General features: G+C 36.7%; 1 protein-coding gene across 6 annotated transcripts in view; it reads right to left on the bottom strand.

The window, feature by feature from the left end:
- DENND1B (DENN domain containing 1B) overlaps positions 1 to 24,202 on the bottom strand; it is a 171,023-nt gene that overhangs the window by 57,160 nt on the left and 89,661 nt on the right. For all 6 annotated transcript variants that reach the window (XR_012652030.1, XR_012652031.1, XM_075038880.1 and 3 more), the window contains 4 exons: positions 21,529 to 21,639; positions 7,651 to 7,751; positions 1,875 to 1,920; positions 206 to 307 (listed from right to left, as the gene is read on the bottom strand). Coding sequence is in view for 4 of the 6 variants with exons in the window: in XM_075038880.1 (XP_074894981.1) it covers positions 206 to 307; positions 1,875 to 1,920; positions 7,651 to 7,751; positions 21,529 to 21,639 (360 nt within the window). In the remaining 2 variants the exon portion in view is untranslated. The remainder of the gene's footprint in view (positions 1 to 205; positions 308 to 1,874; positions 1,921 to 7,650; positions 7,752 to 21,528; positions 21,640 to 24,202) is intronic.

Genomic DNA, 24,202 nt, shown 5'->3' with positions numbered 1-24,202 from the left:
CCTACTTTTACAATAAGGAATATGATGTTCCATTCAACATCTCCTCAACTGTCACAAAGGTAAAAATCTCAAATATAGGGGTCTACACTTGGTGCTTTTCACCCCTTATTCCTTTTATAGCAGTTAGCAAAACCAGGCAAGAATAACTACTAGGAATTCAAGCATCTATATAAGAAGGAAAGAATGAAATATCTGTAAGACTCACCACTTCACCAGGTAGGTTGTTCAGGTCATTGAAAGGGGTTTCTAGAGTGTTTGTGTCAACATTTAGCAAAACCACATCTTCCAGTGATCTATTTTTTACTCTCTGTTACGAGGGAAAAAAAAACATCGTGGAAAAGCATTTTACTATGGCAGCCTCCCAAAGTATATTTTTATTATAAAGTGCTAGATTACAAATGATTTTACAAAGGACAATAGTGGCAAAGACAACATATTGAGCTTTACATGTAGGATTTGTGAATTAGATGCAGGATTCAGAGTAGCTTTTAAAAACACTTCCTCTTCATCAAACAGTAAGGTTATATTAATAATCTCTGAAATACAAGTGTATTCAAGAAATGAATTCTTGAAAACCAAGATTTATACAAAACACAGTTAAATATATTGGAACTATACATATCTTATAACAAAGTTTCATTCTCTCATACTTGTGAAAATCAGACAGGATGCTAATCATATAATCAGATGAAAAACAGAGAAAACTAAGTAATTATTTGCAGATTTATATAAGTCCCAGGCATATGATGTTTACTAGTATTATAAGAATGGATGAAACAACCTTTCAGCAATGAACTTGACTAGCAGCTAAGAATTAAACAATTTGTTCCTTTCAGGAAAGAATGATAGAACTCTTTTCTATGTGGTCCTATAATAATACATAATAGTGTGGTCCAGGAAATAATTCCAGAAGGAAGTCAGTGACTTTTTTTCAGAGCAAGCTGTTCTGTCCATTATTTTCTGATGGAATAAGGAAAAAGATCCTAGTCAAGATATTACAAGGATTAAGGAAAAAGATCCTAGTCAAGATATTACAATCAATGTATGCAGATCATATGAACCTAATTTGAGAAAACAGAAGGCTATGCCTAGAGTTTAGAAGTATACATGATAGAAGGCTCTTTTGGGAAACACAAAAGTGCTAATCGCTCAGAGTGGGGGAGTACCTACCTCATCAGCTTAGTAAATGTGAATTGATCCTTAGAAACTGCTTTAGCAGAAGTGTAAATCAAATAAAGTTCCCAAATCAATTATCTACTCTGCATTATAATCAGACTACAGATGTAGGCTTAATGGTGTCATCAAACAGTTATGGAAACAGGCAATGCTATTTATGACCCAGCTATTACTTACCGCGCAGGTGAGTTCTATAGTTTTCTTGTATGTTCAAATCTGAAAAAGCTACCTCTTGGGTTTTGGCAAAAAAATACTCGTTTTTAAATTAATAGTTAGGAATGTCATGGGATGAATCTTAGACTCAGATTTTGAGAAGGACAGGAACATAAATTATCTGGGAAATCAGAACGGTGCCGAATACCTATTGATGGCAACTCCAAAATAAATTTTAACTGCTCTTATTATTGGGAAAATCTGTTGCTGAACCACTAAAAAAGGCAGGAAAAAAGCTATCATTAAACTATTAAAAAGACACAGAAACAAATCATGATGTAGAGCTTACATGTCTCCATAGAACACTTCAAAAGTAAGATTTCAGAAAGAGACCTTTTTTACTTTGTAAAGCATCCAAAGATTAAATTTTGTAATTCTGTATGTTAAAAAACAGGGATTCTTTCTGAAGTATTTCCATTAAAATTACCATTTATGGCACACACACCTTATGCTTACAAGTACGTAGAAGTGTAGAGTAAACTTACCTCTATTAAGCTTAAATGGACACCAATTAGGTAAGGCATCGGTGCACTGAAGAAAAACAGTGGAAAAGATCAACTTTTAAGTACCAACTACTACAACATTTTGTGGAACAAAAAATATTTAAAAATTAAAAAATATACACAATCTTGGCACATACAGTCCTTAGTTAACATCCACTGTTTAAACCTGTAGTTAAATGAACACAGTTGCTACTGAAATTTTGACTAGACAAGGGAAATTTTGTTTTGGTATTTTTTACTCTGCAGTAAAGACAACCACAAAATAAAGGATGCTGTTCCTAACTATGGAAGTATGAGCGAGAAGACACGTACAGCTTGCTAACCGGCTTGCCATACCTAGTTTCAATAACCAACCATACTGTATGGCAGAGCTAACCTAGTGGATGTTCCAAAGGTGGTCTGTCTCTAGAACTACAATGGTTTTAAAATTAAAACACTGTTCTGAAGAATATGGTACCAGCTGACATCCCCACACTGTAATGCGAACATCATTAACACCAGTTTTGGTTCTGAATGTGCTTCTGGAACCCTTCCTGGTGACCATTTGGAAGCTGTATAATATCCTATTTAACTCAAGATAGTAAACTTCTCATTTCCAGTTTGAGTAAGACAAGGAACTATATTCTCAAAATAAAACAAATATCCACACAAAGCCTCTGGAGTGAGACCTCCTGCAGTACGCAAGCAAGAAGCTGAATTAGTCAGGCTAATTTATCATGGTTTCCTATAATCTTCTGTTTCTTCCTCTAGTGAGTGTGTTCTGGCAACACTGGACCAAGAATATACTCAGTATCCAGTGCTGAAGGGAAAAAACATCCAGCAATCATCATCACACTTCTGGGTACTGTGAGATTACTAAAAATATTCACTCCAGAGAAGTGAGCAATAGATACACTGGTTTAAGCAACTCAGCAGGACATGAAACACTAAGGGACCAGAGAGAAAAAAACTGAATAAAAATAATCTCTGAAAAATAAATGGAAGGTAAGATGACTTATCCAAAGTTTCACAGACAGCTGACATACAATAATTTCATCCACTGTATTAATTCAATCACAGATCTGAGCCACTGGCATGAACTGGCAATTGACTTCCTGAGGCCCAGGTAGAGGCTTCACTGCATCAGTTCACATGGCCTCATCAATTCAGTCCCAACTCTGGGAGCAAAAGTAGCAATTCTCACCTGCCTGCAACTGCAGCTAGTTTTAGAAAAATCTGTACACACTATGGATTAGCCAATTACTCTCATTAACAATGTCCTACAGGAGAGGATCGATGCAAAAACAAACAAACAAACAAAACAACCAAAAAACCCACCCCAAACAAACAAACAACAAAAAAAACCCAAACCAAAACCCAGACCGCCTGAGGCCAAAACAAGCTTTCATCATTTTTATGCTATCAAAATAAAGATTTGCTGAGACTGCAAACTATCATGGCTTAAGGTTTCTAAGCAATGGTGCTTCCAAAAAGGGAAACAGAGACCCCTGTGTTCCCACATATCTTTTTCTTAGCCTAACACCGAAAAATTTTAGTATCTCCTGATGACTTCTTCCAGGCTAAGGCCTTATGCCTTTGTGGACTAAACACATTTGGAATTGTAATTCCAAATTACATGGAATCGTAACTGGGTGTCACTCCACAGCAGACACACGTTTATATTCAGAGAGAAGTCAGACATCTTTAAAACACTCTATAGTTTTAAGAACGCTTTATACTACATAACATATTTAACCAAGCTGATAAGAATGACTGACATGTAACTGAGGATTCTTCTGCTGAATATGCAGCAAAACAGATTCTCAGGTTCATCACATCAGAGTATCTTAGCACTACAAATAACATGAAATGGAGAAACTATGGTGAAAACAAGCGCTATATCATGTATGCATTTTATGCAGGCTTGTTTTCTTGTACACTGACACTGTGCTAGCAGCTTCACCAGGCCCGTACTGACTTAAATTAGCTGATGATTTGCTCCATTAATAAATCTGTCATTAGAAAGGGTAGCGTGCAGCTCTTTTCTACAGAACAAAGCAACAGCTACATCATTTCAATTTTGAGAAGTTAACAGAAAAAAGGTATAAAGCTAATTAGATAAACATCTTGAAAATGCATGAAATAAAAGTCAATTTGATCATTTTCAGCAAAGAATGAATTTTATTACTGCTGAATTCTGAAGCCTTAACAGCAGAGTTTTGTAATATGTACATGAAATTGCTTACTATACTACTGGGAGCTGCTGTATAGTTTTTCTCTTGTTTATGCATGTTATTACCAAAAATATTAATCTACAGCATCATTGCCTAAAATAACTACTATGTTATGCAAAACATGCAAGTTAATTGGAAAATAATAGTCCTATTCTCACAAAAACAGGCGAGCATATATCCCAATTCAGAAGAGACCAAATCTCAAAAAGACATGTTGCAATTGTAACTTGAATTTTCTAATTGCATTATATCCTTAACAGAGCATCAGCAGAACAGATGTTTTATCATCCACAGACAAAACTGTCATACATTCTTATATAAGTGACTTAGCTAATTTCATCAAATTACTGTGTAATTTCTTGGCAAACTATCTCCTTTGCAAAAATTAATTTTATTCAAATGTAATTATTATATCAATGATCAAACTTAATTTTGGGGAAAGCTTTCTTGAAAGCCAGCCACCTACTGGGCTGAGTGCCACAGTATCTTTTTGCTTACTTAAATGTAGAAGACAAATCAATTCTTGAAACACAGAACTCAATTTTTTAGTACCTCCACTGTATTTTCTTCCTCTAGAGCTAAAATGAAAATTACTTTCACTGCCTAATATTTTGCTATCTTTTAGAAGAAATTTATTATCTCTTCTTTTTTGGATGGTTGTTCCAATTCTCACATTGGAGTTCTCAAAATGGAATTCAAGGCCGAGATAAGCTATGGGGGGGCAGGGAGGGGCAAAACCATCCTGAAGTAAATAAATACACAGTATGTTCACACAATGGACCTTGCAAGTACTCATAACCTGGCCAATCCTAATGTCATTACAGTTCACACAGATGCTCAGTACCCGTGGGTTTGGACTAGTTTAAGAACATCTGTTACATTATGTCTAAAACCAGTCTGTATATCAGGTTGCCTGATAGAACCTAAGAGGCTTTTTGATTAAAAAAGGCAAGTGGAAGAATTTAAATAATTTTTTAATATAGACTTAATTGTTTTACTCAAAGATACACTTTTCTTTTTTCATGCTCACAAAATGTACCAGCTAGGCAGTTTATGTAATTTATCAAATTTTAACCTCCACAGAATTGTATCATTTATCTTTATGAAATTTTGAAGATATATAGTCCAACTCATTAAAAAAAAATGTGGATTTCTCTCAAAATACAGTGGATGATTAACATGCAAAGAAAAAGTTGCAGAATCAGGGCCTATATTTAAACTAGTAGATCTAAATGTATTTTATCTTTATTTACAAATGGCCTTTCTCCCTTGGAAAGAACAAAATTATCAAACTTATAACCACCTACCTGATTCATTTGACTACCACTTCAGAACAACACTAATAAAATGAAAGTTCATGGGAGACATCCTTACAAAGTCTAAGTGAAGCAATGACAATGTAGTTTCTAGATATGAAAATGCATGTTAAGCTAAAAGGAAAAAAGGCACTTTCATAAAAAGAACTTTGCTCTATCAAAATGACATAAAAAATGAAAATATAAAATAATTTTCTAATTCTTTTTTACTAATTTTAAATTGACATGATCCTCTTGGACTGCCCAAATAGGTCTGGCCTAGCATAAACTTTGACCTTATGAATTCATCAAGGTTTTCCAACTTGATATATACCTATGAGTAAAACACTTATTTACTGTTAATATACCAAAACATGAGGAAAGCTAAGTATTTTATGTGTTTTTATCACACTATTCCAAATTGTCTCACAAAAGAACCATTCAAACCAGACAAGATCAGAGAGAGAAATGTAAATGTACAAAAATCTGAGCTGAAAGGTCTGAATTATAGTTACTGTGGTAAATTCATCAATTGTGCATTTCCTTTCATGAACTTTGTTTCCATTTGAACATCTCTAAAAAGGGGAAACTTCCCCCCCCACCACTCTATTGTACTACTGTGAAAAAGAGATTATAAATGAGTTTTACAAGTTTAAGAAACTCCATGCTTCTTTTTAATGAGTAAAAAAAATTCCCAGGTCACGTCTAACATTATTATTTCTGGAAACATTATCTGTGCTTAGAAGGGGAAATAAAAAAATCTTCTAGTATTCAGAATGCACTCTGCAGGGTACAGCTTGAATAAAGGTGTTGATCTGCTTTCTGAGAACAGCATTTATGGATGATACTGAAGAAATTACAAAGCTTCTGGCGGTAAGCTCAAGTAATACAAAAACTAAACAAATACATCCAAGTTCTACCCCCACCTTGGTGCATTTTATCAAAGCTAGGAGGAAAAACAATTAGGACAGAGTTTCTTCAAAAGAAAACTATCGTTAAAGATGAAAGGTTTAGCTATAGTTGAAAGTACAGGGAGGAGTGGGAGAAGAATATTTTATTTCTTTTTAAAAACAATAAATAATATCCACATTAAGTATAGGAACTACTAGAGAAAAAGATATACCATGAGCAAATATTGTAAACTTGAGCAAAAACTATCAGAGAGACTTAAGGAAACATAATGAGAATTTCTTTGAAAACAAGAAGTTCAACAGACTGGGTGGAGTTCAGTGGAACATCAATATTTACAGGTTCCAGAAAAGAAACAAAACATAAAGCCCAGCAAACATACAAGCATAATTTATTTCTGTGAAGAAAAACATGAATAACAGAAACATAGACTTATGCTGGTAGGCATCAGACTCGGTTTTTATATATAATAATAATTCCTATCTCTAAAATGGCTTTAAATGGTTCATTTTTCCACCACAGATCCATAGGGTCTAGTTAAAGTGAAAGTCTCCAGGGATGGATACTCCTGTTTTGGATCCTTTAATGGAAACTCTCATTGGTATCTCTGGCACTACTACGAATAAAAGAAAGTAGATCTCCTCTTAGCCTGAAATCTTGAAACACAGGCACATGGAAACATCATCCCTTGAAGGATCTGAAGTGACTCAAAAAGTGATTCTTTCTTGTTCAACTTAAAAATTTGCCAAAACCACAAAGTCTGTCATGTGAACAGAAACATGTCAGGAGCAGCAGAATTCTTACAATGAAAATTTTGGAAGTACCAAAAGGAGATTTTAAGCTCTTTCAGGAAGGTGTTGGATAGTATCCTGAACCTGGATGAGTCTAAAATACAAATATTAAATCATTGTATAGACCTAAGGAAAACACTGATGCCTACTCACAGTTGATTCTGGAAAAAAAAATCAGTTTATTTCTGAATTTTTTTACCAGTATCATTTATCTCAAGTTAAAATAGATGTCCAATAAAGGAAAACCGTTACACAGTCACATTTAAATTATTCAATGCATTCTGTAACAATAATACAGGAACAGTTATAAACATGATTCCATATGCTGCATTGATAGTAATCAGCACTGTATTTCAAGGTACCAATTCAAACACCATGTAAAGGCATGCTCAAATATCTCTATTCAAGTCACCATTTAAGCATTGGCTTAGGTGCTTTCACAAACCAGATCCTGTATATTTAGTCACTTAAGTAGTTAGTGTTTTCAACAGTTAGAATTACAAGACAGGTAAGAATCTCAGAAACAGGGATAACAGGTTAGCTGTCTTACCAGCAGTAGTCCAGAAGATGTGGAGGAAGCACTGGGATGTAAATGTGTTGCCAATACATTGGATATAACAATGCAGCTGATGCGTGAACACAAGCAGTTAACTAAAAATAAAAACACACACAGAATTGGCAACAAAAAATATGAATAAAAAGAAAATACAAAATCTTAAATTAACTTCTAGACATGCACCCAGCTCTGCTGAGAGGGAAAGCCTCAGGGGAGTTTTTTGGTCCACATTTGTGCTAGTTGGAACAACTGGAATGGACCTGAACCTGCATGAAGCCACAGAAGAGCACTAACCTCAGCTTAGTGTCACTAACCCGATTTCAAAATTACCTTTAAAAAAAAAATCTGAAGTGAATATTCCCTGTGATAGCAAAGCAACTTTATTACAATTTTCCAAAACTCCCCTCCCACAGCAGGGACTGACAAGTCTGGCACTAGCATCACCAGAAAATGAAGGACTCCTTGACTAAGAAAGGAGGTGTTACGATCTGCTTGCCATTCAAAATGAACATTCCTGTTTTTCTAAAACAAACAAGCAAACAAACAAAAAAACACCACCCCCACCCCACCTCTCCCCCCCCCCCCCCAAAAATTATGGAATTGATTAGAAACATGGTCAAGTTCACCCCTCGAGTGAACAAAATAATCTGCAATATCTAAAGAATTCAAATTTGACTTATCAAATACCACTTTGCTATCAGGGAGTCATTCAAATTTACTTATTTTAATATGCAACCACAGAGTTACAACAGAATGAGAAAAAATCAAGACTGTGTACAAAGTAAGGTAGCCTATATCCAGCACATAAAACACCACAAACCTCATTTAAATAAATAAATAAATAAATGAAATAAAGGGAATGTCCCATGTAGAAGACACCAAGCTTACGTAAAAAGACAAGACAGTCCTAATCTTTTATATCACAACAAAATTACTATCTGAGGTTAACTTGATAACAGTGCTGTTTATTAGACATGTACTTTTACAGTAATAAAACAAAGAGCTAAAAATAAAATGTAAATCCTGTCCATACAGCAAGCGCTAAAACGTTATGGATTTTACAGGGAAAAACCCTTCTTTATGGAACAGATCAGCAGTTAAAGCTTTCACACCCCGGCTGTCTTGGACGTTTAGACTTGTAAACAAAAATTATGCTGCAATTTTGTACATGTATTTTTACACTAAAAATGAAAAGAAGGAATTATAAGATGATTGCAGCAGAAATCACAGACAATTACAATTTGTGCAGCATAGTTTGCTCAGCACTCGGATTAATATAACACGATTAAATATGGAAAAGAAGAGGGTCTGAAAGCTCCTGAGGGATATCATTAGGGCAAATTGCCAAAGAATGAAACATGAGCCAGTCAGGAGAGTCTGGAAGCTGCAGTAGTACCAAGGGAGTTAAATGTTCGACAGTTGGAGCTTCAGTAATGTGTGAACTGCAGGTTAAGGTATCAGGAGACTCTGTTCACTGACACACAGAATGTCACTATTGACCAGCGAACTGCCCGAGCCTGACAGCTACACTACAGAAAGCCAAGTATATCATAATTCTGTATTTAAACTCTTCGTTTCAGATTAACATCTCGTTTCTTAGCTTTACATCAAACCTCCGCAATTACTCTCATTTAAGACTTACAATAATGGCTGTTTTAATAATCACTGTGTTGTTACTAAGAATTAATTGATTTGGGGGAAGAACTAAATGAGTATCTTATCCCTCTTCTACACAGTGGGATTTATGAGTTTTATTTCCATATTATCTCTCTCTAGTTTAACTAACACTACTGATAGTGTAGTCAAGCTCAGCATCGTGGTTTTTTGCTATTTTACTCAAAATGGATATGGAATTACTAATTAGTATGTCCACATACTACTGTACATAGCATATAAATTTCAAACCGCAACTACCTATATAAAAATTAGTATTTCATATGTTTCAGTCACAGACTGAAATAAAGCTGAGCATACAGTTATACAGGATATCCCCGATGTATACAGCTGCTGCCGCCTCCTCTTAATAGGCATTCTTAAATTATGAATTAAGATGAATATACTATTTGCATGAAGAAATATTTTCCTATCTTATGCATATGTCTGTGTCATATTTTAGTTCTCACTTTAACAGAAGAAGCGGTTAATTCCTTAAAAACATTTGAAGTTTCATTAACTCTTTTGGTTTACAATCTATATTTTGGTGTGGCACTCAGACTGGCCTCTATTTAACATTTTTAATTTTTAAAAAATCTACGAAATTTTAGCATTTCTAGCAGGAAAGATAAAGATTTGATTACTTACACATGAAGGTTTTGTTGTACTGTTCCTTGCTTTTCTATTTAATAACATCTTAACAAAACATCTTATTTAAACATTGCCATCTATGCTGCTGCAGTAGGTTTCCAAACATTTTAGTATGGCATGAATATGTTTTATAGTTTCCTGTTGTATACAGCCTGGAATACAAGCAGCTAAGGGATTCTGCTGCTCTTCAGACTGTGTGACATTTTAATACTGTGCCAACTCTGCCTTTAAGCAAATACTGATAATATAATTATGGATTTCACATTAAAAATGGCACACTTTCTGGCAAATTCTCTTTTTGCCTTTTTTACTGTTTCAACAGTGACTGCATTTCTCAAATGCATTAGCTATTTAAATAGCTTACCTCTTTAACCAACATATTTACTCTTCTAAATAGAATGGGGACTACTGCAAATCCTGGAACAATGCTGCATATCTTAAGTAACAAGACAGTTCAAGAGATGTGAAAAGCATTTGGGGACCAGGTAGAGCCTGACTGCTTACATCAGAACTCAGAGGTCCCTAAAGGCAACACTGCATTTGGGGGGTGTCCGATAGCATCTGTGCTTGGGAGCGGAGCCAGCCAGAGCCTCAACAGGCACCCTGCCGAACACTGAAGGAGGAGATGGCGAGGCAGAGAGCACAGCACAAGCTCCTACATGCAGAAATGAGCATCTGTTGCTTGACCAAATGGTGAGATCTTTTGCAGAAAACAGTTCCTTATATTATTTGGGGAAAAAGGCATTTGTATGGAGCCTGTCTATTGATTGCTATCTATTCCAAAAGGAATTGTCAAGATCCACCTTTTAAAAATTTTTGTAAGAGAAATGTCATAAAACAGAAAAATCCCCTTCTCAAGACAGGTAGTCATTATCCTAATTTATCTTGAAGTCATCTTCAAGGCTGTGTACCACCTTACGTATTTTGCCAGGGACAACTGGAGATTACATCAGCTGTGAACTGTGATCCGCTTTACAGATAAGCTTGTATATATAAGGTGAAAGCATCTGTCCAATAAAATTTCCTATATATTTACGTATACACACACATATATCATTGCTCAACTCTTCAGTTTGCTAAAAAATCTTGAATTATTTTGTGCTGCAAAACCTAGTCACTGCAAATCTAATAGTTTATTACACATTTTGAGAAAACAAATGATGTTGAGGCATCCTCCTATAGTCCACTGCACTGGAAAAGACCAACCAGAGTTGTGTTTCTATCCAAAATAAAATGGGCGGGCAGTTTTTAAGTAAAGTGTTTGCTGAAACCCATTTGTCAATATTGAACAGAACTTTTAGTATTTCTGCTTCCAACAATTTTGATTTTTTTAGACTGTTTTTCTCCATTTCAAAGAACATCTTCTATTTTAAACAACTTTTATTTAAAAAATAAATCTAATTATGGTTTTAAAATTGGTTTAGATAATGTGGGTTTAAGTTACATAAACAACATGAGTCAATCGAACCAGTTAAAAAATTACTTTTAACAAAAAAATTTCAATGTTCAACTCTCTAATAAATAGACAAATCTAATTTGAAATGCCTAGCATTTTGCATTGGACATGAAAAGAAGCTTACTATCCCATTCTATCAGTAAAGAATTTACTAACACTACCGAGTACAACTGAAAGTTTCAGTCTATTTCTGATCTCTTCTGATAAGACACTGCAGCCAGCATCACCATATAAGCTTTCATCACCCTGCAAGGAAAGTACGTGGTGTTTTCTCCAAAGTTTTGTAGTGATTCTGCTACAATAATTTATCTTTGTCTCCTGAAAACAAAACATAACAAACAAAAAAGTGCTGGAACTATGTGCCTGGTGATAATACAGTCTCTCCAAATAGAGAGACACCACATTACAAAGTTTGTTAGCAAAATTCATTATTGGGTGATGGTAAATTGATTACTGCCAAATCCCTGCAAGACTGAAATAATACACAAATTCTAGAGAATGAGTTACTTTCCCCCTTATGGCAAAAAGCAGCTACTTGGGAAGACTGTTCAAAACCTACACAGTGCTGAACAGAAACAGTCAGGAAAAGTTTTAGTTCCAGACTTGATCAAAGCAGGTTTACCTGCTCCTGGGAACATTAAGAATGCAGCTCCTCCCTATACCTCACGTGGATGCAGTAACTCTTATGTGTGTATCTGCTACCCCAATGCTCACTTCTATCAATGAAGCTTTCCACTCTGCATTTCAAAGGGACTAGGCCCACCCCACCCCTTTTTTTTTCTCTAATTACAGGTTTTGCTAAAAAAAATAACTGGGACATGTCCAAAGCCATACTACTTTGGCTGAAAGATCTTCTGCAGACTCACACATTATGCTTATTTGATACCTATTATTCACATAATTTCAATGAGTAACAGGAAAATAATTATTCTGTATCCTGCACAAAACTTACCTGGCAGTTACTTTCGATCTATATAAATTATTTCCTTCAAAGCTTTTTCTATAACCAAAGGTAAAAAGAGAGGCAGAGCATAGGTGGCAAGATTTGTACATGCCACAATGCACAAACCAGAAAGACAGACACTGATTAGCAGAATCTTGTCAGAAAGCCAAAAACAGCAACTGAAGTTAGACAAAATACTAAAGTGAAATTAACCTGTGATACCATACAACCTCTCAAAATGTACTGTAAGCAACTAAAGAACCACTGTGATAAAGCCATTTCCTGAAAAACCCTCAAACACTGTCAATCTCTGTCAACACCATGTCCAGAAATGGGTACTGGTGTGCTCTCTCCCTCCTCCCTCACAGTCCCATTGGGCCAAAGAACTGTTCCCTCCCACTGCCTTGACCACACATATGTTGAAAGATGCCAAAGATTCTGTTTAGTTATCTCATCTACTTATTAATACCTATAGCAATAAATTGTAGGGGATGGGTCACCATTTTACCACAATTCTGGTAGCTACCATCAACCTGGACCAACTCTTACTGCTGTTGCCCCAATATCCCAGTGCATGAGAATTACTGAGAAACCACTACCTGCTTCCTGAAAGAAAGACTCTCCTCTACATTATTACAACTCATAAGACTACCAGCTTTGTTAGGCATCCATACCTAGATCTTTTTTGATTGGGAATGAGATCAGGCCCCAAACCCGTAACAAGACACTTAACAGTTACTAAGACCTACCTTCCCATCCATTTCTTGAATGAGGGGGGGCAAGACCCCTGGGGAGTAAAAGTGGGAAGGGAGCCCTTGCTTTCGCCAGTTTACAACACAGCATAAATCCTTTCCCAGCTCTAAAGAATAAACAGTCAGACTAAATCATAAACTTAGTCCATTCTGCTGGCATTCGTGAGAAGTCAGAAGTCACTGATGAAAAAAAATTTAGCAACAGAAGAGAACAGAATATACTGTCCAAGCCATGATATCCGAAGCCACTTCTTATGCATTTCTTTAATTTAGCTTCTGGCTAATCGTTTCCCATCTGCCATCCCCATAATCTTTAAGAAGAAAAAGAGGGAGGACCATTAAATGAGCCATAATGCATTTTCCTCCTGTTGGCAAGATGAGAGCCCCAGCTCTCCTCTCTCACAGAAGCGGGAGAAGGGAAGGGAAATATATTTCCAGTTCACAGATGAAAATTTTAACTTTTTCCATTGTGAAAGTTAAATGTGAAAAAGGAAACACTAATATAAAAAACTTATTGTCTCCTGGGTTTGGGTTTGTTGGTTTTTTTTAGTATTATTCACTTCCTTTTATCATTATTTCTGGGGGAAGGAAAGGGAAGAGAAGAGTGTTATTCATGAATTTGACAGCACTTCATATACAATCAATTTCATTCTTTTCTTGCAATTCTTGATTCACAAAGCAGCATTATGGCATCATTCTTGTGCATTAGTTTGGAAGGGAAAAGAAAAGACCACAGACATGGCTTGTTTCTTGCCTATGGCTCCAGGAGTGACATGTTTCCCAATAATGGAAGCTGAGCAGAAAATAAAATTGAAGTGGTATTAGACAGGTGAGCACTCAACAAGGAATACCACTTGGCACACTGTGCCTATACTAAGGACATACATGCACTTTTATAGATAATCAGAGGTATCCATATAACAAAGCAGGTGTGGGTGGCATAGTAAACGCCACATAACTTGATTCAGTTACTCAGTTTCTTCATCCTACTTTTTAGTATTTTCATAGGTTGAAAATGAAACTTCTGGAAGTCAGTCATCAGCTTTTATCCCTAAGACGTTACAGTTTAGTTTAACTAACAGGTCTCGTCTGATATTTGTCTATCCTGTAATAAACTAATTATTCCTCTGTATAATCTGTTCAATAATTTCAGTTTTCTCATATTTCTTCATTTCATCTCTGTACATTCTTGATAATTTATTTATTCTCATTTTGACATTATTTCCTAACTTCTTTATCTCTCTCACAAAAACACAGAAGAACACAAACATATACATCTTTTTGTCCCTTTTCCTGACCATCTCCTGACCCCCCCTTTCCTCCCTCCTTTATTTTATGACCTGTCTCCATGGAGGAAGAGCTACCCTCCCATAAAACAAGGGAGTTCTGCACATGTTTCTCTCTTCTGAAAAGAGTTTCCAGGAAAATAATTTTTATTAACATTTCCTCCCCCAGAGTAACTCCATGGTATGTTCTTCTGCCATACACTAATTAAGAAGCAGCAGGGAACAGCTTCATTATGAACAGCTGACAGACAACTTATTTACTGCGAGAAAGAGTAGAGATAACCACTGACTATGTTATAGTTCATCTCATCATTGGTGACTTTTGGAAAAAACAGAGTGATAAAGCAGCAGTGACCATGAAAAAAGGGAAATCTTGACATAATGGCACACCAGAACAGAGAGCTGGTATAACACTCACACACCCTTCAGTAACTTGTCTTCACATCTTATACTTCACATGGCCACCAATGGCTTCAGTGATACTTTTTTTACGGGGCGAGACAGTTCCGGTCAAGAGAATACAGACTCTTTCAGTTCTCATACAGCCCAACCACAAAGGACGCAGTACTTAAAGGCTTCCCTTAAACTGCATATGCCCACAGCAGTGCCTGCACTGGCTCTACGCAGCATTTTGTTCCGGCAGTTTTTATTGAATTGCCAGAGATTATATGAATTGGAAAAAGAAACAACTTTTGCCACAGATTATCGTAATCTTGGATTTATTCTTTTTCCTGAAAGTGCTAATAAGTGAAAAATCTAATTTTAAAATGAATTTGTAGATCTGTCTTTCTGTCTACGTGCTTTTCTTTTACAGTGTGATTTGGGGGGTTTTTGTTTGTTTGGGGTTTGGGATTTTAAGTTTTTTTTTTTAATATAACCCAGTGATACTGTTCTCCATGCTTTACATAGATGGCAAGTAATAGCAACCTGCAACTTTTTATTGCTTTTCTCCCCCTCTCATTAAAAGTAAAAGAATTTTAGTCATTTCCATACATTTAACTTCTTTTCACAAGTTGTTTCACAATTATTTCTCCGAATATTATGCTGTTGCAATGGGAAAACAATTCGAAATGTCAAGACTGGGAGAGCTTTCCAGGTCTGGCTGTATATCCTAACCACATTTTGATTCCATATTGACATCCCACAGCTTCATTGCTAGAAGTACACTCCCTGTGGGTGTCCCAATGGGACTTTAACTGCACCCACAACACACACCTCTGCCCAGTTTATCTTAGACTGCTTACACCTAAACTATAATAAAATTAAATTAAATTTAAAAAAAAAAAATCATTAAACACCACTCCTCATCTACTCCCAGACCAAATGGTCTAATTGACCTAATATTCCAAAATGATTTCTAATTATGCTTCTGGGAACTCAGTGAGTATCAGCGGAATACCTGTTCTGCCTTGCAAGTTAATAACAAATTCCCATCCATTTCTTCTTTTCCAAGAACTAAATTTAGCCCTTGCACATTTCTGCGCACTGTGTACTACATCACAGGGATTTAAGATATGAATTAACTTTTAAATCTACATTTTTTTTAATTATTGGAACAGTATTATTTACAATGGATCTGCCATACAGTTCGTAAATACTTTTTCAGATAAAATTGTGACTGCACTAGAGTGCACAATTAAAATAAATTAGATGCTATAGTTTGTTTAATCAGAACTTGGAGCATAAGGCAATATGAGGACGTCACTAAGCTGTGTGACAGCTCCCAATGCCACTACTTTCTCCAACATGGAAGGCCTATATGGGGCCAATTGTTCCACTGTCTTGGATCATTAGTTTGCACCAGAGAAGCAGTTCCATAAATAGCCAGCTTTGACCTCAGAAACATAAAAATACAAATGAGGTGCTTTCTCTCTTTCCAGCCTCCACACTAATGTGCACTGTGCTCCAAGATCACATCCCAGAGATCTGGCCTAGTCACAAAGCACTGCTTGGCAGTTTTTTTAACCATATCCATGAATCTCCAACACGTAAACTGCAGAGAGATTTAACTGAAGTGAGAGAAACAGACAACCACCACAGTTGTTTTCTGATTCAGTTGACGACACTACTGCCTTGGGACATACAGATTTTGGAATAAACTCGAGAATTCGGATTTAGGGTCGGATGCAGGAGGAGCAAAGCGATTCACAAGGACAATGTGTTTAGAGTAAGGGGTGTTTCGCTTTCTCTGGCGGCTGGTATTACATTCTCCAAGAAGCCTCTGCATCTTCCCAGTGCCTGAGTGACCATGGACCTCTGTCACCATACCTGGACAAGACTAATGAGGCAAGGAACATGAAGCCACTGCTCAGTCCAACTCACTAGGGTGACTGAGGGCAACTGCAGAAAGCTCTCTTTGCGTATGAGCAACAGTAAAAGTGTAAATTTATACTCAGTGCTCCTTCACGGAAAAAAAAAAACCAAAAAACCAAAAAACCTACAAACCAAAAAAAACCCCAACAACAAAAAACCTGTATTTTTTATTGACATATGTGTTTGTTTTTATAGGGATTGCCAGAGAAACCCACAGCCAGTACAAAGCAGAACTTTTCAACCACCATACTCTCAGACACATCAGACTTGTATTACCTGAAAAAAATACTGGTCAAAATGGAGATAACGTTTAGACATTTGCTTTAAAATGTAGCATCCTTTCCACCTGCCAGTGTAGGCGGCAGAAGATACACTCTAGTTAGCATATTACTGACAGGATGATGAGAAAGCTCCTGTCAGACACTGGCCAGCCGAGTGTTTGAGACAAAACGCACAGCCCCAGCTGACTAGTTAGGGAAAGACTGGTGAGGTACAATTACAGAGGCATATGACAAGCTTTCATGCTTGAGTGACTTGAGAACTGATGACATGGCTTTAAACAGCAATCCTTCCTACCTCCGGTCACAAAACAGCAATAAGTCAACTGATGCACTGTTGTAAAATCATGATTTATTCCTTTGCTTTGAATACATGAGAGTGTGGTATGATGTTCTGGTAGACTACCACAGCAGGTGCACTTGGGGCCAAAACATCTAGGGCCTGCCTCCAGCATGCATAAAATCAATGCTATAGTTCAGCATTCCTGGAAAAGCCATCCCCAGCACTTTAATAATTTATAGAAAAACTGAATTAAAAAATTATTTGTACTGAAACTCATACAGCTCCATGCAACTAATAAGAATACATGCAGATGCAGTGACGTGTGAGAAAATGGTGCTGTGCAAGAACATGCAGCATGACATTTAGGAAAGGTCCTCCTTTTACAGCTGAAGTGAAACAACTAACTGCCACCTCTGTGAATAGATCAATTCCTTTGTTTCATTCATCCTTTCATTTAATCCAAAGCCATATAATTTGTTTCTCTTTCATAGTTTACTGATCAAAAGCCAGAAATGGTAATTTTTGCTACAAACAGATCTTACAGAGCATAATCCTCAGGCTAGCTGAATCCATCTCACTCTAACACTAAGCCTGAAGCAAGCTGTGACGTTGGTGATGAAAGTCCATTATTAAAGCAGTTGCAAAGTCAAGCTAATAAAAGAATCAACAGTTAGGGCAAATAACGACCCAGAAGCTATGACAGAAAGGAGTGGTGGGAAGTTTCCATGTATATCTTGGTAGTAATTGGTAGGACAAGGAGATAAAGATCTCCACCAAGGAGTTTTTAAAGGGGGTAAACACAGAAAATCAATTTAAAGAAAGATATAAAGAATACATAAAAACTGCAAAAATCAGAAGATGCACTTAAAACAAAACCTGCTTGGCTGAAATAAAATATAAGCTGACAACTGAAACACACCCTCAGGATAAAACGGTACTTACCTTTTTCTTTTCTTTTTTTTTTAATAAAAAAACCCTCTACTCAACCACTTAAAATAGGCAACCTTTTTTCTCTTTCTCTTTTTTCTCCAAAGTAAACCTTTTTAAATATAGCATCATTTTTTCCCCTTCATTTTTCCTTTACTTGAGTATAATGAAAGCATGAAATTTATAGGGCAGAAATGCTAGACTAAGAATTCCTGTACATAAATGTAGTTCTCCATTCCTGGCCCCCCTCAAGAAGGGCAAGGAGAAAGTGAGCAAGGCCTTGAATTATGGCTTTTGTTATCAGTCACTGCCCCGAGATAGTGAACCGAAACAGAGCTGATAACTTGAAGGTGACATCACAACCTAGTCTTCATGAACTGACATAAACACTTGATATTCAGTTAACCCCAAAGATAAGGTACAACTCCCTTAACAGAAAGTTGTACTTGATAGCGCTATTTTTGAGCAAATAATCTTTTCAAGCATCAAGCTGTAATTTAGGAATATTGAAACACGACCTTTGCAACACAAAGTACCAGTCTGATGTGTTTTATACACAACAGTACAGCAGCACAAAGCTAGCAAATGCTAATGTCCAAATGCACTCCATTTGCTTATTTGTATTATATTAAGCAATCCAACATTTTAAAGAAGAAATATCTTATGCCAAAACTACATTTAATTATTCCTGGCAATTCAATTAAATTCTTACAGGAGATACTGAGAAGTGTTTAATTTACTTTTTAAACCATATTGTTCTGCAAAGAAGCAAGCCTCGCATCAGTCCTGCTCTGTTTATGAAAGAGATCAGCAGGTAGCAGGTTCTCACTGAAGTTCCTGATAAGCCAGGTCTATTCTTCTGTTTTATCAGAACTCACTAGTGCAAGTGAAAATTAACCCAGTCCTATATCAAAAGTGAATCCGACATCATGTGGTAGTAATTTCATTTAGCTATGACTTAAGTAATGCAAGTGGACTGAAAAAATAACCAGAAGAAAGTGAAATTTATGTGTTCTCTCTTTTTTGACTTGACCTGCAATCTACTATTTACATTAACAGCTTGGGAACATTCTTCAGGACTTCCAAATGCCACTACAAATGTCTGTTATTGCTACCTATCCTTGTCCAGGAGAGTGACAGAAATTATTTTCAAGTGAGGACACCATCAAGATGGCTATTTATTCCAAACCTTTTCATGAAGTAACAGCTGAATTTTGAATAAAGTTAAAAGTTTCTCACAACCAGCATATTATATCTGCTGTTATGTAATGACTTCCAAAGAGCTTGCAATCTGAACATAGAAATAAGGTGGTCTAGATCAGCACAGTGTGATTCTGATACCTCCTCTTCTCTTGTCATATCATAGCAATACAGATCAGCTGAGATGTGCAGCCTAACAAACACAAGTCTTAAGAGGATCCAAATGTAGGCTGAGAGTGCAGCTTTAAATCACATTAAGCAGGCAGACACGTGCCCATCTGCAGAATGAACCTTCCAGAGGCACAAAGCTGCCATCATGATTCCTAACTCCACTCTACTGCAGCAGTAAAAGAGGTTTGACTGGGGCATCATTGGAGCTGAGGTTTTTTCATGGTGTGGTTTGGTTTGGGTTTTTTTTATTAATATAGCAAGCTGGGTCCCAGACTGGCAAACTGAAAAAAAAAAAAAAAATTTGATTCCATGTTTTTGCTACATCATGTGAACTTCTATTAAGCCAGGTTCTTTGAAACGGCTTTCCCTTCAAATTCTCTCTGCTCATTTGGGTGGTCTTATTACTGTGTTGTAACACCCAATTCTTCCCCTAGCCATTTGGCGGGGGGGGGGGGGGGGGGGGGGGGGGGCGGGGAAGTGTGATAGAATATGGAAATTTCCTAACATAAAGTAAAATCTTTGGTGGTTAAAAAATATATCATAGACTAGTAATTTGAAGATTGCTTATAGTCATTCACTACTTGTTTTTCTGTTTTTCAGTTGTTCATGTGGCCTCTGCTTACATTACCCCATGTCTCCTTTACTCTCCAGTCACCACAGACTTACTTAGCTCCATATTCTGCAAACCACTGGTAAAGTGCTGTCTTACTGCATTCCCCTAACTGCAACAGTGATTGCAGATTGAGGGATGCAACACTGTGGTGTTTAAAAAAATAATAAGGCAGTTATATAATTGCTACTACCACCTAGAATTGTAAAACCTGTCAGCCTTCTGTGGCATTCTGAATCTTCTCCATCTTCAACTTACTTTTGACTCAGAAGAATTTAAAGGGGTTTTATCCACTATTTATAATCCAAAAATTCTCACTCCTTACATGCACACATATGTATTGGAAACCAGCACCTGCAAGTCTTTGAAAATATAAATTTTTAGTACTATATCCAACTTTGTACCTATGTGTTGAAAAAAACTATTCATTTATTTGGTAGTAGAATTAGCAGTGTTCAGGAGCATAAAGTTGATTTTCCACAACAGAAAGCATATTAAACAAAAAGTTTTATGCAGTACTGTTGAAAAAAAAATAAAGGTATTTTCAATGACTACGCTTTACAGGCTAAACATTCAGCATAACAAATATAATCTATGATGAAAGTTTGTTATAAAGTGACAGTCTTGTACTAATGCAAAATTAATCTTGGGAATATTTTCAAAATATAGGGTATTTTAAAAACTCATAAGATTCTGTGAAGAGTAAAACAAAATAACATCTGAATATTTAGGTATATTTTCAAAATGAAACACAACGTTCTTTTATTAAGCAGTCTAAGCAGGCATAAGGGGAAAAAAAAAAAACATTTTAATGTGGGCAGTAGCCTAAAACCTTTAATAAAAAAAAAAAAAAAAAGCTATTTTCAGTTGTACATTATTATCAGTCTGAAGAGCTGCTCTAAATCAGAGCTATTACAGTATGCACTCCCAAACCACTCTAACAAAGATGAATCTACCTATTACCAGGTTAGGATAGCAGCTATTATTATGGACCCTTGATTTCTTTCAAGTAGCTCCAATGGAATAAGCCACAAGTGAATAATAAAGATCTTATAATAGCCCTTAAGAATTCTTTTTAGGTTAGAAGGCACAGAAATGAACTCAGGAGAGTTAAAGAACTCTCATCTCCTGATAAGAAAAATAATTAACCTGACTTAATGTATCTGAGTAGGTCTTATATAAATCAGACTTTTGTACTTCAAGAGCCAGACTAAAACCATATATCAGAAAAGTATGTAGATATTGTGTCATAAGTACACACGGAACATATCTAAACCCACAAATGTCTGCAGGTCATTTCTGAAATGCTCAATATATTCTACTTAAAAGGAGATCTGTGAAGTACTTACAGTGCTTAGTTTGCTAGAGGTAATAATGAGTCGTCTCTCATGCAACATACTGGCATAAAGTTGCAGCATGTTGTTCACATCCACAGCAACAAAATATTCAGTGAGGTTTCTCTGTTTAAATAAATAAGATGTTAACAATATAGCAACAGTAATAGCTAAGTGGAACATTTTATATATCACTCACAAAAAATTTTTTCCAATTAGTAGGTGGGAAAAAACCCCAACACTAAACTATGTAAGAAGTCCTTTTGCATTAAAATTTGTATGCTTTAAGAATAATTGATTGGGTTTTAAAGCCAATGAAAAACTAACTTTGGTGTGAGTTATGACTATTTTGCTTACTTGTTTAAGCTTGTGAATTTATATTTGCCTTTGTTTTTATTTTTTTCAAATTTGAAAAAATATGAAATGTAGTATTATATCAATAGCATCACATGCTATTAAGGTAACCATTACTTCCAGCCCAGGAACAGATCTTCCACCACTGCAATAACTGTTCTGTCATAGCTACAATAATAAAACTGTGCTATTTTGCCAGGCTCTCCTGAAGCCAACACATTTTATTCTACTTCAAGTACAACCAAACAGCTTGTTGAAAAACACCAAGCTTTTGCTTGAGCTGTATGTGCCAGGACATCAAACATCCAGCAGCACTGCTGGTAGGTACTGGGTCCTTCCTGCAGCCACCGTTTTCACCCCCCAGAACCCTACCGCCATCCCCACTGTGGGGTTTAATGAAAAGTAAAGTCACCAGCACCTCTTATCTATAGTTCGGACAACACAGAACTGGAGGAAAAAGAGAAAAGGCGGCGGGGGGGAGGTTGAGATCTGTGTTCCAGCTGAACTTAACAGTATTTCTGCATGGCACAGTGCCAGAGACATACAAGTTCTGAATAAGCTAAAAAAGCTACCAGCAAAAATGCCTGGGAAAACAGAAGATTTCTGTAAATGTTAGAGAGTATGTATGAAAATATATTAATACACCCCACAATAAACAAAATGTTTAATTTCACACATTCATTATTGTATCTGCAACCAGAACTCTTACTCATCTCTTCTCAAGAACAACATATTACTGAACATTAATGTAGGAGGTCTATCAACTATATGCCCCAACCCAAGGACAGAAATCTGAACAGTGAAACTGTTAGTCTATATCGGATGCGGCCAACACATGGCAGCAAGGTAATGCACCCCTGAAAAAACAGTGAGGGCAAGGTAAGCGGTAAAGGCTTTAGAGCAGGGTGATCCCCCCGCAACTGCTGGTACCCCCTCCATGGGGGCCAGGACATGGCAGCCGGCTGTGGCCTCTCCAGCTCATGGCCCTCCACAGTCAGGGGGCGTGGTGTGGGGCAGAGCTGCTGTTCACCACCTGTTGGTTTATCTCTTTACAGACTCTACTATATGAAAAGCTAACTTCAGTTAAAGCCCAGATGATGATCAGAAGGTTGACCTCCTTTTTGGATATATTGCAATGTTAAATTAAAAAAAAAAAAGATATTGACAAGACAAAGATCCAATGGATGATCCAGTTTCATGTGAATTCAGAAATGCATTGTTGATTCAAAGACACAAGTATAGAGTTATTCTTGGTACATGCTGCATAAAATTTTGGAAGAAATAAAACCAAGAGCTTTGAGGCTACAAACACTCCATTTAGAAAGAAACTCTGGTCTTTCAAGTACTACTTTTAACTGGTTGTCAGAGGCTGATGCATCATGATAATTTGAGCCCAGTTTACCTCAGAGACCCTCTAACGCTGTAGTTGATAATGGTGTGCCGATTCTGTGTTGCAACAGCTGTGGTAAAAAGAGTCTGCAATCTTGTACAGACCAATATATCTTTGGGAGACAGTTACAGTTATTTCTGCATTACATCTGAAAAGTTACTGCCCCTGAAATATGTGAATCTTACAACAAAGGACAAGAAAATTAATTTTATTGCTAATTTACTGTAATTACATCTCTTCACTCCCTGCGCGTTCTAACCCTCCATTAGTTCCATACTATTTTGATCTACACCGGAAAGATGAGACTTTTATAAATGGAGTAAAAAATAATTATAGAAAGGCACCTTGAAAATTACTTTTCCCTTCTCCCACAGAATCAGAAAAATAAATCCCCAGTGGCACCATCGCAAGGACCTCCATCAGCCAGAGGTCTGATGGACTGAAGCTTCCCCACATTTTCTTCAAGATGAACACATAACACACTTTCTAACCTCCAAACCTATTTTGTGTTAAAACCCCAAATAATAAGCTGGAACAAGAGAATTCTTCAAACTAGAGGAACTGAACCCATAGGGTGAAACAGCTGAAAATAAACATTTAAAAACTAAGTCCTGTCCTGCCCAAAGAGCCCTTGCAACAAGGGTCCTCTCCTTTATGCCTCTACCCAGCAACTTTCCATAGTTTTCTGGGTTGCACCGCGGGCTGCTCCGTCTCCCCTGGGTCCCTGGCGCAGACTCCTTTCCACCACCACAGACGTACCCACAGGCCTCCTCTCCGCTACAAGCACCCTACCACTCCTCGCCAGCCTAGGTTTCCCCGGCTCCATTTCCTTCCCTCATGGGTCCCACCCTGCATCCCAGGAGCCGCTGCCCTCCCAGCACGCCGAGATGGAAAACCTCTCCTCTCAGCTGCAGCACGGAAGCAGGCGATCCGGACACCTTTCCT

This window comes from Buteo buteo, chromosome 10, assembly GCF_964188355.1.
Source record: "Buteo buteo chromosome 10, bButBut1.hap1.1, whole genome shotgun sequence".
NCBI classification, from domain to species: Eukaryota; Metazoa; Chordata; class Aves; order Accipitriformes; family Accipitridae; genus Buteo; species Buteo buteo.
Note: the sequence above shows the minus strand (reverse complement) of the source record. Positions and strands in the feature narration are given on the sequence as shown.